Source organism: Ovis aries, chromosome X (assembly GCF_016772045.2).
Source record: "Ovis aries strain OAR_USU_Benz2616 breed Rambouillet chromosome X, ARS-UI_Ramb_v3.0, whole genome shotgun sequence".
NCBI classification, from domain to species: Eukaryota; Metazoa; Chordata; class Mammalia; order Artiodactyla; family Bovidae; genus Ovis; species Ovis aries.
Window position 1 is genome coordinate 107,456,539 of NC_056080.1, and position 17,686 is coordinate 107,474,224.

Genomic DNA, 17,686 nt, shown 5'->3' on the forward strand with positions numbered 1-17,686 from the left:
ATGGTTGGTTAAAAGGGAAGTAGGATCAAAATAAGAGGGTTTTGTTTCCTTTTTTTTTTTTTTTGGTCAGTAAACAGAATTACCTGAGTATGAGGTAATCGTTAAGTGAATAGGATCTGTCAATGGTTTTCAAATTACAGCAAGCATTAGGATCACCTGGAAGGCCACCTGAGGCCCCACCCAGGTCTCTTGTGTCATAAACATGCAGCGGGGCCTGAGAATTGTATATCTATCAAGTTCCCAGGTGACTCAGATGCACCTAGTCGGGGAATCAAACATTGAAAACCACTGGAATAGATTGAGAAGGAAAAAATAGTAAAAGAGAATAAACAGAGCTCAGTTTTAAGAGAGAGAAGAGTATGAGATGCAAGGAAGATGTTGATTAAATCTTAGAAAGAAAGTTTATTTCTTGTGTGATGGGGATGACAGAAGGGATGGGAAAAGATAAAACAATAGGGTGAGGAGGAGAAGAAAGACACTGAGGTGATAGAACTTGTATCAGATGGCTTCCTTCTTCTCCGTAAAGGAAGAGACAAGATCATCTACAGAGAGGGCAGGACTGGTAAGGATTAGGGACTGGGAAATGTGTGGACGAAGCATCAGTCACAGACGTAAACAAGAATCACCATTACAGTGATAGATGATGGATTTAAGTTTAGACATGTTGAGTTTGAGGTGGTACTCAACTGTCAAGATTAGTTTGGTCAGCAGGCTATTGGCTTTAGTAAATGCATACGTTCTGCAGCAGGTTTTGTCTGTCTTGCTTACTGCTTCATCCCTAGCACCAGGAATAGGGCTTGGTACAGGATAGGCACTCAGATACACTGGAATGGACTCGAGAGTCATTGGCTGAGGTTGATTATTGTATGTAAATTAACATATAATACAAATCTGCAATTATCTCTGGAATTAGAATATTGTGGTTAAAAGAGTGAGTTTTGGCATGTGAAGACCAGAGTTCAATCCAGCTTCTGAGTGCCTCACTTCCTCCTTCTCTAACATGGGAAGGACCTTGTACCAACCTCAAGGCTGCTTCGAGAATTAAATATGCATAAGGGGCTTAGCACAGCACCTCACACAGAATAAGCACTGAACCCATGTTAGCTGGCTGTTTATTACTGACTTTGCCCTTCAATTAATTAAGGAGAGTTTCTTAATCAATTTGAGTCACCATGTGTACATCACAGCAGTAAAACATCATTTTTAAAAAGATACACCCTGTCTCAGATTTCATCCTTCATCCCCTAAGTGAAGTGAAATGAAGTCGCTCAGTCGGGTCCAACTCTTTGCGACCCCGTGGACTGTAGCCCACCAGGCTCCTCCGTCCATGGGATTCTCCAGGCAAGAATACTGGAGTGGGGTGCCATTGCCTTCTCAAGGGGATCTTCCCAACCCAGGGATCAAACCCAGGTCTGCCGCATTGCAAGCAGATGCTTTAATCTCTGAGCCACCAGGGAAGCCTAAAGGTAGGGATATTAAGGCATAACTATTTAACACAGAAAAAATTGTCATCAAAATTGGTGTTTTCACTTTATACCTGATATACCAGTCAAAGCCTTTTCTTAGTTAGAAGCATTTTTCTAACTATGCATTTTAAGGCCTGGATCCAGACTAAAACCTACTACTGACGTAAGGGAACTATGGTGGAAGACAAATAAGTGTAAAAGTTCTTAGTGCGTGTTTTCATGGGACTAATATAAAACATCATCTGCCTTTGCCTGAGCTAATTATGCAGTGTGCTTCTGACACATTTATTTTATTGCTCCAGTACATGTGAGTAGTACACTGATATTTATCACTAGAAATGATGACTTACTCTATAAATTAATATGTATTCTAATAACTGCTCTGCCCATGCAGAATTCTTTCGTGTTTGCATATTTCATAGTCAATAATCAACAGCTTATTTTTTATGCATCTACAATTTCTTTAGGATGTTTTGCAGTGATGAATACAAAAATAGGAGATTGAATTCCTGCCTTTAAAGGACAATGTTTTTATAAATATACTCTCAAACCAATAAGAATGATGGCAAACACTCAAGTATTAAACTGAGTACTATGGTCCTACGTGGCACCCCATGGTGAGGAGGGAGGCACATATAAAAAGCATAGACTATTATGCTTTTCCCACAAGAATTCCCAGTCAGATGAGGGAGATAAGACATAAGAACATGAACATTAAAGTAAGAATATAAAAATGAAACAGTGATACAGAACAGGGGAGTACAAGTTGAGGTGAAAAGTAACAAAAAAAAAATTGTAGGAAAAAAATGGAATCAGTTGTCCTAAGTCAATATGCCTCAGAGGACAAAGTGTCCTTTCCGTCAAGTACTTTAGGACCTACTGAATGCTGCTGCTGCTGCTAAGTCGCTTCAGTTGTGTCTGACTCTGTGCGACCCCATAGACGGCAGCCCGCCAGGCTCCCCCGTCCCTGGGATTCTCCAGGTAAGAACACTGGAGTGGGCTGCCATTTCCTTCTCCAGTGCATGAAAGGGAAAAGGGAAAGTGAAGTCGCTCAGTCGTGTCCGACTCTTAAGCGACCCCATGGACCACAGCCCACCAGGCTCTTCCATCCATGGGATTTTCCAGGCAAGAGTACTGGGGTGGGGTGCTGTTGCCTTCTCCAACACTGAATGCTACTACTTGTCTAACCAAAGGATTAACAAATCAGTTGGTTGTGGTGACTTAATACTTTATGTTTTTACCAAAGAGGTATATTAAGTGGCAAATGACTAATGGAAATATTGTCTCTAATGGTAAAAAAAAAAAAAAAATGTGTGTGTGTGTGTTTTTTTTTCCAGAGGGCTGATATAGCTGTCGCTCCACTCACTATAACGCTGGTCCGTGAAGAAGTCATAGATTTCTCAAAGCCATTTATGAGCCTGGGTATCTCCATCATGATAAAGAAGCCTCAGAAATCCAAGCCAGGCGTATTCTCATTTCTGGATCCCCTGGCTTATGAAATCTGGATGTGCATTGTCTTTGCTTACATTGGAGTCAGCGTAGTTCTTTTCCTCGTCAGCAGATTCAGCCCTTATGAATGGCACTTGGAAGACAACAATGAGGAACCTCGTGACCCACAAAGCCCTCCTGATCCTCCAAATGAATTTGGAATATTTAACAGTCTTTGGTTTTCCTTGGGTGCCTTTATGCAGCAAGGATGTGATATTTCTCCAAGGTTTGTTTCCATGCCATACCCAATGCCTCCTTGCATTTTATGGCCATGATCCATTCATGTACATCTGGTATTCATTCATCTCAAGTCCAGATTTCTTTAACATTCCATCCAATGACAAATTATCATCAAGCCATTTTGTTTGCTTTCGTCCATGAAGTGTGTTATCACTGTCACTTTGAATGTCTTTCATGCATTTCTGTGGCATCATCTATTCATACATATTATAGCAAACATTTGAACTGTGGATAAAGGCAACATTGCCAGCTAATATTGATATTATTCAGATAAAGCTAACTCTAAATCTTGAACAGATCAAACAAGCATGCTTTCCTAATTGAGCTAAAACATTTTCTCACTTGTCCAGAGATTGAATCTAGAAAAAATTTAAAAGAAGACAGAACTCTTCTTTAAAACTCTACCTTCCCCTTTCAGGGTCCTCTATTTTTCATTTTTTCTCTGACTGCCTAGAACTATTTCACTATAGTACCTTATCCAAGTTTAATCACTAAAACTATAAAATTTCTAAAAGAAAGCACAAGAGGAAGTCCACATGACCCTGGATTGGACAAAGAATTTTCAGAACACAAAAAGCACAATCCACTGTAGGAACTGATAAACTGGACTTCATCAAAATTCAAAACATTTGGTAATTCAAAAAACATCATTAAGAAAATGAAAAGATAAGCCACAGTGAGACAAAATGTTAGGAAATCACATGTGATAAGATAAAGGGCTTTTATCCAATATATAGAAAGATCTCATGCAATTCAATGAAAAGATAAGCAACCTGAATATAAGAATGGATGAAAGATTTGAATAGACATTTTTCCAAAGAAGACATACAAATGGTTAATAATCTCATGAAAAGATGCTCACCATCATTAGTCAAAGGGGTAATGCAAATGAAAATCACAGTGAGACACCTCTATATAGCCTCATAGACACCTCTATATAACCTATATAGAATGGCTATAATCAAAAAGACAGACAATACTAAGTGTAACGAGGATGTGGAATGACTATAGCTCTCATCCATTAGTAGTGTGAATGCAAAGTGCTACAACCAGACTGGAAAACGGTTTAGCAGTCTCTTATAATTAGACATATACTTAAAACGACACAGCAATTCCACTCTTATCTACCTAAAAGAAAACATATATCCACACAAAGACTTACACACAAATGTTCATAGGAACTTGATTTATTATAGCCAAAAGGTGGAAACCCAAATGTCCATCAACAGATGAATGGATAATCAAAATGGTATATCCATGCCACATTTGGAATGGGAAACTATTGAGGAACTAAAAGGAAAAAAAAGACTGTTACATGCTACTACATGGACTTAGAAAACATGATGCTAAATGAAAGAAGCCAGATGCAAAATGCCACATACCGTATGAATCCACTTCTTAAATTCCATTTATTAACTATCCCGTATTATATTATTTCATTTGTCCAGAATAGGCAAATCAATAGAAACAGGAATCATGTTAATGATTTCTGGGGCCTTGGAGGGAGCAGAAAGGGATTAGAATGGGGGTCAGAATTAGGGTGAGGCAAATGAGGCTGAGTACAGCAAGCACAAGGGGCAGATCCAGTTTTTATTTTAAAATTTGCTATTTTTTCATCATGAATTTTTGTATTAATTTTGATTTTTAAAAAATATTGCAGTAAAATGCTATTTATCTTGATTAATGAGATTTGGGCACTTCCTTCAATGTGTGGGGGGCAAATGCCTCACTTGCCTCACCCTAGTCCCATCCCTATGGAGATTAACCACAAATGGACTCAAGGGAACTTTTCAGTGTGATGGAAATGGTCCCAAACTGGACTGTGGCAATGGTTGCCCAACTCTTAATTTACTAAATTCATTCACTGCTCACGGACATTGGTGGATTTTGTGGTATGCATATTTTATCTCAGTGATGCTATTGAAGATATTGAATGTTAATGTCCTAGACTTCACCCACTTAAAGTGTTGACTCATCTAAACAACTATGGTGGTGGATTCATAATCAGAAAATATTATAAGCAAATGTAACATCTATATAATCAGAAAAAATGAGTTTTTTCTTAAATAAAAAGTTTTAACTTTGGTAATATTGAACATGAATCCAAATACTGACCAGAGTCAATTACACAAACATCAGTTTGGTTCAGTTCAGTCGTTCAGTCGTGTCTGACTCTTTGCGACCCCATGGACTGAAGCACACCAGGCCTCCCTGTCCATCACCAACTCCCGGAATTTACTCAAACTTATGTCCATCGAGTCGGTGATGTCATCCAACCATCTCATCCTCTGTCATCCCCTTCTCCTCCTGCCCTCAATCTTTCCCAGCATCAGGGTCTTTTCAAATGAGTCAGCTCTTCACATCAGGTGGCCAAAGTATTGGAGTTTCAGCTTCAGCATCAGTCCTTCCAATGAATATTCAGGATTGATTTTCTTTAGGATGGACTAGTTGGATCGCCTTGCAGTCCAAGGGACTCTCCAGAGTCTTCTCCAACACCACAATTCAAAAGCATCAATTCTTCAGCCCTCAGCTTTCTTTATAGTCTAACTCTCACACCCATACATGACTACTGGAAAAACCATAGCCTTGACTAGATGGACCTTTGTTGGCAATAGGGATCTTTATTTAAACTAGGACTCAGGAGGTCACCTACCATGTTTTTATAGAGTACATCATTTTGAGATTATCCACTTGGAACACAAATGGATTATCCATTTGTTTTTAAGTATTTATGCATATTGCCTTCATTTAAATGAAATTTCCCAGTATAAATCACTGGTGACCATCTTCAGCAGCTTTTTAATATAACATGTGTAGGTCAAGCCTCATTTGTCTAAGTCATTCTTTTTTGCCACCCTCCATCTGCTTGGTCAGGTTTTCCAAATTATTTCGCTCCCTGTTCCTTTTGTGCTTAGAATGTGTGTCATTTTGTGATACCATCTGGGAGTTCATTCTTCTTTCTTGTCTGATTTTTTTTTAATGTTCACTTCCAGAGATAAGGTTTCTGGATGATCCTGTAATTGAATGATTTTAACATGACTGGTAATCTGGGTTGAGGCAATGCTAAAGACTTATTAAGGTTGGAGATTTTATTGGTTTCTGTAAGTGAATTTTCAAAACTAAATTTGTGATTGCCCCACTGGAGTGCTGCATACTACTGTGCATACTCAAACTGGACCCTTAAAAGGTCATTTGTTTTTAGAAGTATTTATGCATATTGCCTCATTAAGTAATAACTTAAAATGATGGCCTAAAAATGACAAGCTGGAAAGATTCTTTATTTTCATTTTTTGGTAGCAGAATTTTAGCTGTGGCTCTTCTGTGGCACTGAAATATATCAGGTACTTTTTTCAAGGTACAGATTTTATTATTCTGCACTAAACACTGTCCTATAGACCAATGGCTTTCAAATGTTTTGAGCATGGCCTTCAGTCAGAAATAAATTTTCCAACACAACTTAGTACGCATATATGTACATGATACAAGTTTCACCAGACATTACCCTTACAGTGTGCCATGCATTCTGATATTCACGATTCTGTTTCATTTTTTTTTTTCTGAATGCTGGTTTCAACTCAACCTGGCAAAGTAACAAGTATTATCCTTACTGTGCTTTTGAGTAATAAATTATTACCTTTACAAACTGTAAATTTTCTACCATATGAGTACTCTCTCCTTCAATACTATCTTTTATGTCCTTCAAAAGAAATTATATCTTTAAATCTCTTGATAATGTGTTATACTTGTTAGCATACTTATTACACTCAAGTAAGGAGGGAACATGTTTCTCCTTGTCTTGAGAATGCTACTGGTTATATATTTGTGCTTAAGTGTATAGCAGCAAACCCCCCTGTAAGGTGCTTTTCTATTAACTGATTTAGAAATTCCCAATAATCACATAGTTGCACTCTAAGATTCGTGGTTGCCTTCAGCTGCAAATGCCAGCATGATACTTTATTTCTGTTCAGTGGCCATACCTGGAATGCAAACTTTCCAGCAAGCCCAGAATGTGAGCATGCATTGTACACTCTGGCTTTTATCAAAATTGAAGCAATTGAAGGCATTATAAGAGACCACATTTTAAAGTAGAATTATCAAATATCATAGCAGGAGGAAATCTCAGACATAAATTAATCCAACTGCTTCTGTTTACTGAGGGCCCAGGAACAACAACCTTCTCTGAGTTCCCTCTGCATCTGGGCACTTTACCTGTATTATAATATGAATTCCAATCCTCAAAACACTGCCACGAGGTGGGCATTATACTTATTTTTCAGGTGCAGTTGATGCTCGGGTGAAACAATTTGCCTAGCCCTGCAAATAATGACAAAGCCAGTATTCAAACTCTAGTTCTAAAATCCATGCTCTTTCCACTTCATAGTGCTTTTCTCACATCATGACAAAGGAATAGTGCCTGGAGAGATGATGTCATGGAAGCCAAGGTCATGGGGTTTCTAAGAGCCAGCAAGCAGTACAATTATTTCCACTACCACACACTGCCTCCCACTATCGACCTAATGGCACACTGTTTGTTCCATTCTTTCCCTCCTGCTCAGCCCCAAGAGCTGTTTTCCAGGGGAAAAAAACAGCTGGCTGTTAAAGAAAGTAGGCAGTGAGCATTTAAGAATGCTACTGAACATGTGTTCACTCAAAGTAAAAGACGGGGAAATCAGCAATGAGACATCACCAGGAAAACTGAGCATGATTCCATTGCCATCAAATAGAGCTATGAACAGAAACCTAGAAGCTTAAAGAGTCTATGTCAATTGGGTTTGATATTTTCAACTACCCCAGTTGTTCAGAGTGACCAATTCAGGTGAGACCAAATCACCTATAGAGAGAGTAAGCAATGTAATAAGCTGAGGTTGTATTCATACACTAATGAATTTCTAGGGGGAGTCAGGAGAAGAAAGTATGAGGAGATTGCTTGCCTTCAACCTTCTTTCCCCTTGATTGGGGCATGGGGAGATAGCCAGTGGGTGTAGCCAGATGGAGGGAGCAAAGTGATTAGGTGTGTGGGTGTTGGAGTTCGTCTCACCAGATTCACAATCTGCTTAGTTGTTGTGTAACGTGGGACAAGTAACTAAATCTTGCTAAGGCTCAGTTCCTCATCTATAAAATGTAAAGCACAGTGCCTGACCTATAGTAAGTTCTCAATACATGGTAGCGATTATCATTTTTAAACTTGCTGCTCTTAACCATTCTGGCTTCACAAATATCAATAGTTCATATTGCATTTGCGTTTTAGTTCCTAATCCTCTTTAGGAATCCGATTGAAATTGTAGTCGGTGCCAGATAGCTGATTTCTGATGAGAAGTAACTGACAACATCCCTTTTTGAACCCCTAACGGGCTTTCCTTAAGGATTACACCACTTGCAAATATTTTGGTTGTATTATTCCGCAATGTCTTGCTGATATTGACAAGTGGTTATAATTTTTTTTTTTAATCTGAAATATATTTCCTTTGTAAAACGTTGATAGAACTGCTAAGCAGTCCAGAGTCCGAGTCCTCCCAGACAAATGCTCCCCCTGCTGACTTTCTCTAGAGCTGCAGGGACATCTGAGGGCCTGCCAAGTTCAAGATACAAGGTTCCAGGGAATGACAACAGAGAAAATGGAAAGAACACGCTAACTTGAACCTGGTCGCTGTGTACACATTATTCCATGAGCATTATTGTCCTGTTAAGATTTGAAGATATTAATCCTGTGGAGAAGAGGCAGGGGATCCATTCCAGGTTAGCTGACATACAGATCCTCTTTTAAAATAGAAAGTATATGCAGAAGAATAAAATATACAAAGGGTAAAAAATGAATGGGATCAAACATAACAGGAGCTCGGGGGCTCCATTTAAAGTAATAACCTTTCCTTTACTGATGTAGGAGCAGGGTCTTCATCCTCCTATAAATTCACTTCAAAGCAGTAGTGGAGTGATAATAAATTAATTGTAATAGCAGGATTTTTTATTACAACTATTTCATGTCTTTTCTGCCTGAAAGCCCTTGTTTTAAGTTTGGGGGAGATGGTTAGTTATGCCCATCAGAGAAGACTAGAAGAGCAGAAGATTGATTCTGCACATTTAAAAAATAATCTGTCATAGACACAGCATTGAGTGGAGTGTAGGAATGATGCATACTTTGGAAGAAAGAAGGAAGCAAAGGAATGATGAAGAGTTGGTGCAAAAGAGAAGCAGTTTGCAGTTCCAGCTCTTCATCTTGTGAAGCTAGTAAAGTGCAGATTTCAAAATTTACTTACAGGATGAAGGTTACAGCACATTGCTCACTTTTATTATCATTTTAGAGGCCATAAAGTACATTTTATTATTAACTCAGAAACTCTAGTTTCTTCTGATTACAGATAACAGGAGCATTGTGTATTATTTTGCAATGTTTTTATGTCTGTGTTTCTCTTGTTGCTAATTTCCCTTCATTAACTTCATGCCTCCACTTACATTCCTTCAAAAGTATGATATGTTCCTTTAACACATTTATATAAATACTAAATGTGCAGCATTTTACAGTCATTTCATTATGCTAACCTCCAAATCTGTCTTGTGCAACAAAACTACTTGAAATGAATGTTAAGCATGTCGAAGCTGCATTAATGGAAGGAAAGATACTAAGAAATGACAGGTCTTTCTAACTCAACTATAAAGTCTTGTCTTGTTTTAATGGATCCTTTTAAAAATGTGATAGGGCTGACCCATCAGTCACTTTTTATATAGCCTCCATGTGAAATGTGGGTTTAAATGGCTATAGTTTCACTAATGAGAAAAGGGAAATGTGAAGATTTTTATAGAGCTTCTTCCCAGTTAGTTCCGCTGCACACATTCTCCGTAAAAGAATGTAGGCATCACTGTCACACAAGGGAAGAAAGTGGTAGAAATTCCAAGACTCTTATCAAAGCTACTACTGTCTTCAAGGGAGAATGCTGAGTGCATTCAATGCTGATTCCCAGGAAGCTCCTTTTTCCATCTATGCTGATGCTTGTGGATACTATTTTATCATTTCTGTGTGGATATTCACCAAAATTCTCTATGATCGTAGGTCTATTGCAGTATTAACTACATAACTGCCAAAATCAATAACCATGTAGACAAGAGGTCACAAAAAAAGACCAGTTTGCTTTTTAAGTTTATTTTTGGTCATGTCAACAGATAATTTCAGCTGAGTCATATAGATCAACCACATGATTATCTGAGTCAGCTATTAAGGTGGCCAAAATAACCAGGTTATGATGTGCAGGCTTGATTTTAGATCACAGATACAGTCATAGTCCATTAGCTGCAATAGCATGACACAAATGTAATTTCCATAAATTACTGTGTTGTTCTCCACATTTCAAATAGATAATACATAAACTACCATTAGTATTCGCGGCAGCAGAATACACCCCTTTCCATACCAAACCATGATTCTGGAAATACTCCAAAATCAGTTTTTCCCTTGATCTCCATAAAACCCTATCATCCCAAATAAGGATGGCATTCACAGCTCCATTCCAAATGAACAACAGATAATAAACAATAATTACCCAAACAGGTTTGGTTTTCCTGCAACGGTATTTCTCAGAGTTTGTAGGAAAATTGCTCCTTCTATAATCTACCCACCATTCTGGATTTTCTTATACAAAATGTGAATATTTTATACTATAAAAATATGGGCATGTTTTTCCTATTGTGTACATCTAGATGATTTATTTCCTATTTCTCATCTCTTTGCCTCAGTTATTTATCTGTAGAATGCCTCCATTTTCTTATCTGTAAAATATGACTTAAGCACGGGGATGGAGGATTAAAAGGGTTGACACATGTAAACAATTAAAACAGAGTCTGGCACACAGGAAGAGCTTCTTACGTGTTAGCTAGTATCATTTTTTTATTACTACAAATGCCACTTTGAACATTCATCTTTTATATAGAAAAATTATTTCCAGAGTCAGATCAGCCCAGAATAAATGAAATGTATATGTCAACAATGAAGAAAGACTATGAAAGGTACAAATTAATAATTGAAATATTCCATATACTTTTAGCATTTGGAAGTGTGACTTTCTTTCTGACTCATCCAGATGTTTTTACCTCTTCTTATTAAAAGGGAGATGTTCCCAGGTGAAATACTGAGAAAGTATAACTATTAGTTAGAAAAAATCTATTGCAAAGCAGATTTGCACAGCCAAAAAACTAAAAGTGACTACACTCAGAAATAAATATGGGTTGTTTGAAGCATCCAGGGACCAACAAAAATTACAGGCTTTAAAAAAACCAAGTCTTTTTTTTACAGTTAATCAATAAAGAATACTATCTATCAAAATGTGCCAAAATGATTTGATCAGAGTGTAAAATCTAAAACAACTGGATTTTCCAGAGGCTCAAAAAAGGTTATCTTGGGACACAGGAATTTAACTTTGCTTCCAAGTGGTAGAATGCATGTACAGACAGAGAAGAGCCTGACTTGCCAGCTTTCAGCCCAGAGCTGCCCTCTTCCCACAGAGCCTGGAAAGGTGCCAGGCTCCTACGCCTATTCTTGACTCTATGACAGAGCGAGTTCTTTTCCTGTGAGCTTTTCTGGGCATGAGAGAACACAGCCTAACCAGGATGGAGCTATGCCACAGAGCAGAACTATCCTCAGAATAATGTGGCAATGTTTTGTGAAACCTAGCGACCATATTTCATTTCTGCACACAGAGCCAGCCTTCAGCGGCATTGCAAAGGAGGTGACGTTTCCTCAGGACAAGCCTGTATCCATCTTTAAGCATTTGGGGTTCTTACACTACCCCCTAACTCCCCGCAGACCCTATCCCCAGGTACTCTCAGGATGTAGGACTGTGGCTCTAATCCTGGCTGCACCCAAGGAGCTTTATGAACATGCTGCTGCTGGGGCTTCCCTGGTGGCTCAGTGGTAAAAACTCCACCTGACGATGCAGGAGACACGGGTTCAATCCCTAGTCCAGGAAGATCCCACACGTCGCGGAGCAACTAAGCCCGTGCACCACAACTACTGAGCCTGCGCTCTACAGCCAGGGACCTGCAATGCCTGAGTCTGTGCTGTAACTACTGAAGCCCACGCGCCCGAGAGCCCCTGCTGCACAACGAGAGAAGCCACCGCCAGGAGAAATCCATGCACCACAGCTAGAGAGTAGCCCCCACTCGCCACAACTAGAGAAATGCCCGAGTGGCAGGGAAGACACAGCACAGCCAAAAATAAATAAATAAAAACTTTTCAAATGTTGCTACTTAGGCCCAACCCCCAGAGATCCTGATTTCATTGATCTGGGGTGGAGTCTGCTGCTGCTGCTGCTGCTGCTGCTGCTGCTGCTGCTGCTGCCGCCAAGTCGCTTCAGTCGTGTCAGACTCTGCGACCCCACAGACGGCAGCCCACCAGGCTCCGCCGTCCCTGGGATTCTCCAGGCAAGAACACTGGAGTGGGTTGCCATTTCATTTTTTATTTTTTTGGTCATTGTGTTTTGTTTTGTTTTGTCTCGAGCTCTCCTGATGACATTGATATGCAAGCAGAGTTGACAATCACTGATGGAGAACAGTATTTCTCAATTTGATCGGCAGACCACTGCCATCACCAGTGATGCTTAAGAAGTCCAGATTTTTGAGCACTCGGATATTCAGAATCTGCATTTTAACAAACACCCCAAGTTACATTCAAGAACAAGACGTTCCCTGATGAAAACTTACGCATCATCTGTCCCATTCTCCACTAACTGGATATACTAATCCAGAATGATATGAAAACAGATGCTGTTGAAGTAAAGTGTGACATTTTGACCAAGCCTCCTGAAGAAACCTTGGAAGATAATCCCAATAGTAAGAATGTCTAGAGCAGACCAATGAGAATGGTTTTATCTGTTTTGGTTATATTGGTGAGGGAGCATACAGACAAATGTTTTAGTGCCTCTCAAATCCTATTACACAACTAGTTTCCAACTTCACTTGAGGCCTGTCCTATGTGCTTAGTCTCAGTTTTTAAAAGGGAAGAGTTTCAATCCCTGGATCAAAACTCCTGAGCCCCATTAGCCATTTATATGAAGACAATAATATTATCTCATGGCCCCTTGCCTTGTAGTTAACCAACTTCACTAGAATTGCAACATCTGTAGTAAATGTGTTCAACTCACAGTGAATCGTGCTCATTTACTAGCATCTACTCGTTTCTCCTCAAATACATAAAGGTTTTTGATTCTGTGTCTCCCATGACATCACCTTACATCATTGTTTTTCAGCCTTGACTGCACATTGTAATCACCTGGAGAGATTTTTAAAAATACATACGTCTGGGTTGCACCTCTCAAGTTCTGATTTTTTTGTTGGCTGGGTCTGAGCATGAGAAGTTTAAGATCCCAGGTGATTCTAATGTACAGGCAAGGCTGGGAACCACTTGCCATAAAGGAAACAGACCAGTCTTCCCCAGGCGCGGCCAGCAAGGCTCACAGGAAGAGAATCAGGTAAGTACAATGATTACATCTAAGCAGGAGCTGGCACAAAGAAGGTATTTATTCCTGTAATTAAATAAATAATCCTGCTTTGAAACCCTTAGGGGCCTGAAGAGCATTATGCATGTACCATCCTCCCATGCCATCATGCCATCATGCCATCATGCCATCGTGCCATCGTGCCATCGTGCCATCGTGCCATCGTGCCATCATGCCATCATGCCATGTGGTGTTGCTGTTAATGTGTCATTCTGTTTGATGTGTTCATCCCCTGATATCATTGACTTCTCGATTTCATCAGCTCCGCTGAAGTCATTCCTCTTTCCAAAAAGAAAGATAAGGATTTCGTAAACTGAAATCTGGCCCCTCTGGGTCCGAATGGGTCTTTGTTTTGTTTTGTAGATCACTCTCCGGGCGCATTGTTGGAGGGGTTTGGTGGTTCTTCACCCTGATCATAATTTCTTCCTATACTGCCAATCTCGCTGCTTTCTTGACTGTGGAGAGGATGGTTTCTCCCATAGAGAGTGCTGAAGACTTAGCTAAGCAGACTGAAATTGCATATGGGACCCTGGACTCCGGCTCAACAAAAGAGTTTTTCAGAGTAAGTGCTTTTCAGTTAATTGGGCCTGCTGGTTTTTATTTTACCACCTGCTCAGAAAGGCAAATTCATGGTGTTTTAAAGGAGGGTTGGGGAAGGGTGGAAATATTATCAAGAGCATCTTAAAGACAGAACTACTTGCTTGATGACCTAATTCATTGTCCTTTAGATCCAAGACTCATGTGTGACCTCACAAGTGGCATGGCAAGAGCCCTGAGTTTGAACTCGCAGGTTGGAATCCCAACCTGGCACCAAGTGACTCTTTATCCTTGGGCAGGTCATTTAACTTCTGTCAGCCTTGGTCCCCTTACTTGAATACTGAAGTCATTGAACTAAATATCTGTTCTCCTTTTTAGCTTTTACAAAAGCAGTAATTTTATGTCTCACCAGTTCACTGATGTTAGGTGGTTGATTAAGAATCTGAGGAATCATGGACTATAAAATGACATTCTATTTTATACATTGGTTTTCTATTGAAATGTATTTCAGTTGTTTCAAGCATTCCTATACATGCAGATAATTCAGTTTTCAGGGAAACTGATAATTGTTTTAATTTCTTGAGTAGATTTATTGACCCCTTTCTGACCCAACATAGGCCCAATCTTAATAGGGGAAGCAAGTTGTTCACTAGCAAAAGTTAGTAAAGCATCAGCACTGTGGAGGAGAAAGAAGAAAGGAGATAGAACATTATAAAAGGATAATACAATGGACAAACCACTTTTACATGAAACATCAAGATCTTGGTTGTGTAGTAACAGGTCTTTAAAAAAGGCTATCGATGGAATGTTTAAGAACTCATGCATTTATTCAGCTCTGAGAAAACTGACCCATTCTATACATACAACTGCCTGCTAACTGTTACCTGTTATAACCCAGGTAACTGATTTTAACAATGATCCAGAAGCCACTTGTGTAGTTGGTAGAAAAGAAAATTTGAGTCATTTTCTCCAACCAAAAATCGAGTTATCAGATGGCAGGTACAATTAGTGACTTTTCCTCAAAGATCCACAGTAAACTAATGTTGGTTCTAAGCCAGCTTGTTTTAAGAAATCAGTAAGAAATGTATTTATGGGTGTATTATCATGGGATGTATCCAATTGTTTTACAGGAAACCAGCAGGAGTACGTTTCTTGAAATTATAGCAATTAACTAAAAACTGTTTTCATTCCCTGAAGCAGAAAGAGTTCTGATACCCTTTCAAGAACTCTCTTGGAAGGGGTTGTAGGTGGAAAAACAGAGGGGCACTTGATTTTAAAAAAAAGAAGTTTTATTGGCTTAGGATATCCCTCTCACCTCTACCACTTTTTATTGAGCAGCTCATAATCCCTAACCAGGGTGAGGAACTCGGTACTATTGGGGTTGGCCAAAAAGTTTGTTTGGGTTTTTCCACATGATAGTACAGAAGAAACCGAACAAACTTTTTGGCTAATCCAATAGCAGCATCAAAATGATGTGAAGATCTTCTTGGACTAACCTGGCCTTGACCCTCACCTCGATGGCTGTTCCAGAAGCTTATCTGGGAATAATCCCCTGCCCTCATGAAATCACTCACACATTTAAGGGCAGGAAGCCAGGGATTTCCATCTGCTGAATAGTCAGCACACAATCAGCTCCAGGAAATTTGGTTTGCTGTCCAGCTTTAGCAGAGCCTATGTTCACCATCCCAACAGGCATCAAGTTGCTATAAGAAGTAATTGACCACTTAAGCTATCAAGACACCAGGCTTGGACCCTCCAATCAGGGATCCTTGTTCTGGGAAGCATTTTTCCTTCAAGGATTAGAAATTAAGAAGGTGTGCTTTAAATGGTATCCGCTGTTGCTAAGTCACTTTAGTCATGTCCGACTCTGTGCGACCCCATAGATGGCAGCCCACCAGGCTCCCCTGTACCTGGGATTCTCCAGGCAAGAACACTGGAGCAGGTTGCCATTTCCTTCTCCAATGCATGAAAATGAAAAGTGAAAGTGAAGTCTCTCAGTCGTGTCTGAGTCTTAGCAACCCCATGGACTGCAGCCTACCAGGGTCCTCTGTCCATGGGATTTTCCAAGCAAGAGTACTGGAGTGGGGTGCCACTGCCTTCTCTAATGGTATTCGCTAGGTGGTATCAATTCCCATTAAGCTTTCTAAGGCCATTCATCTATATTCCAGGCAAAGGAGGCTCTCTAGGAAGATTTATTAGCACAAAGACTTGAAAGAGTGACCAAACAGTCATTGCCCCCATGCCCAGACCACACCCCAACACATGTGTCTTTCTCAAAAACTAGGAAAGCATATACTAATCTATGTAACAATGGTTTCATTAAAGAACATCTTATTACTGGAGCCAATTTGAATCAACATTCAATTCTGAGCAAAGCTATTGCCACATTGTAATTGGTTTACAGTTTCTAATGTTCACCAATTCCTAGTGACCTTTACAGCAAATAAGCAATTCGTATGAAAATGGAACTGTTTTGAAAATCTGATATGAAAAGATGCTGGATATTTCTAGATATAAAGAAGTGCAAATCATTTTCTAATTCCCACTAGCCACTTTTCTTTTTCCTCAATTGGTTACTAGTGACAGCAGTAAGGACTCTGTGGGGAAGTTCTTTAGGACAGCTTACAAAAGTTGATGATCTAAGAGTAGAATGAGCAGTATAGGACAAGCCAACTCTTAGCCTGATTGTACTGAAAATGTTATGTAAACCCAAAAAAGGGAATGCTTGGTATTCACATAATACTGAGGGGCCCAACCAATTGGTCTCCAAGCCATTTGTCCTCTTAATATCCTCTACTCAGGACTTTCCCAATGGTCCGAGGGTTAAGACTCTGCCTTCCAATGCCAGGAGTGTGGGTTCCATCCCAGGTAGGAGAGCTAAGGTCCCACATGCCATGAGGTGTTGCCAAATTTTTTTTAATTAATATCTTCTACTCTTCCCCTCCTTGAATCCCATAAATCAGAGAAAGCAACCAGCAGGAACACATCATCTCTTACTTGGGGACTTCACTGCCACAGCATGTCACTTTCCCCTCAATCCTCCATGATCTCAAGGCAATTTTAAGAACAGCAACTCCTCTACAAAAAAAAAAAATTGAGGACCCCTGATGGCATGCCTTCTCAACATTACAGGCTAAAACAAGACCCCATGCAACATTTACAAACATAACATGAGCTCATTTCTACCCATTTTCACTCCATGTTAAAACCACAGGGGCTAGATAGTAATACCATAAAACAGCCCGGGGCCAGCCCTCTAGTCCTTCCACTAAGAGAAAAATAAAAGAAAATTCCTTTCTAATCGCCCTGCGGACATTTTTACTTGTCCTGAGTAAGGCTGCCATTAAAATAATGATATCTTTAAGTGATTCTTTTGTTTCTCTCATTTTCTGAACTATCCTTAGCTGTTATCTTACAGTCACAGAAAGTCACTGGCACAGAGAGGAAGGCAGGGAGGGGCTGAGCCAAATGCTT

General features: G+C 39.7%; 1 protein-coding gene across 5 annotated transcripts in view; it reads left to right on the plus strand.

The window, feature by feature from the left end:
- GRIA3 (glutamate ionotropic receptor AMPA type subunit 3) overlaps positions 1-17,686 on the plus strand; it is a 311,045-nt gene that overhangs the window by 236,549 nt on the left and 56,810 nt on the right. For all 5 annotated transcript variants that reach the window (XR_009598794.1, XM_012107364.4, XM_042242468.1 and 2 more), the window contains 2 exons: positions 2,804-3,180; positions 14,039-14,237. Coding sequence is in view for 4 of the 5 variants with exons in the window: in XM_012107364.4 (XP_011962754.1) it covers positions 2,804-3,180; positions 14,039-14,237 (576 nt within the window). In the remaining variant the exon portion in view is untranslated. The remainder of the gene's footprint in view (positions 1-2,803; positions 3,181-14,038; positions 14,238-17,686) is intronic.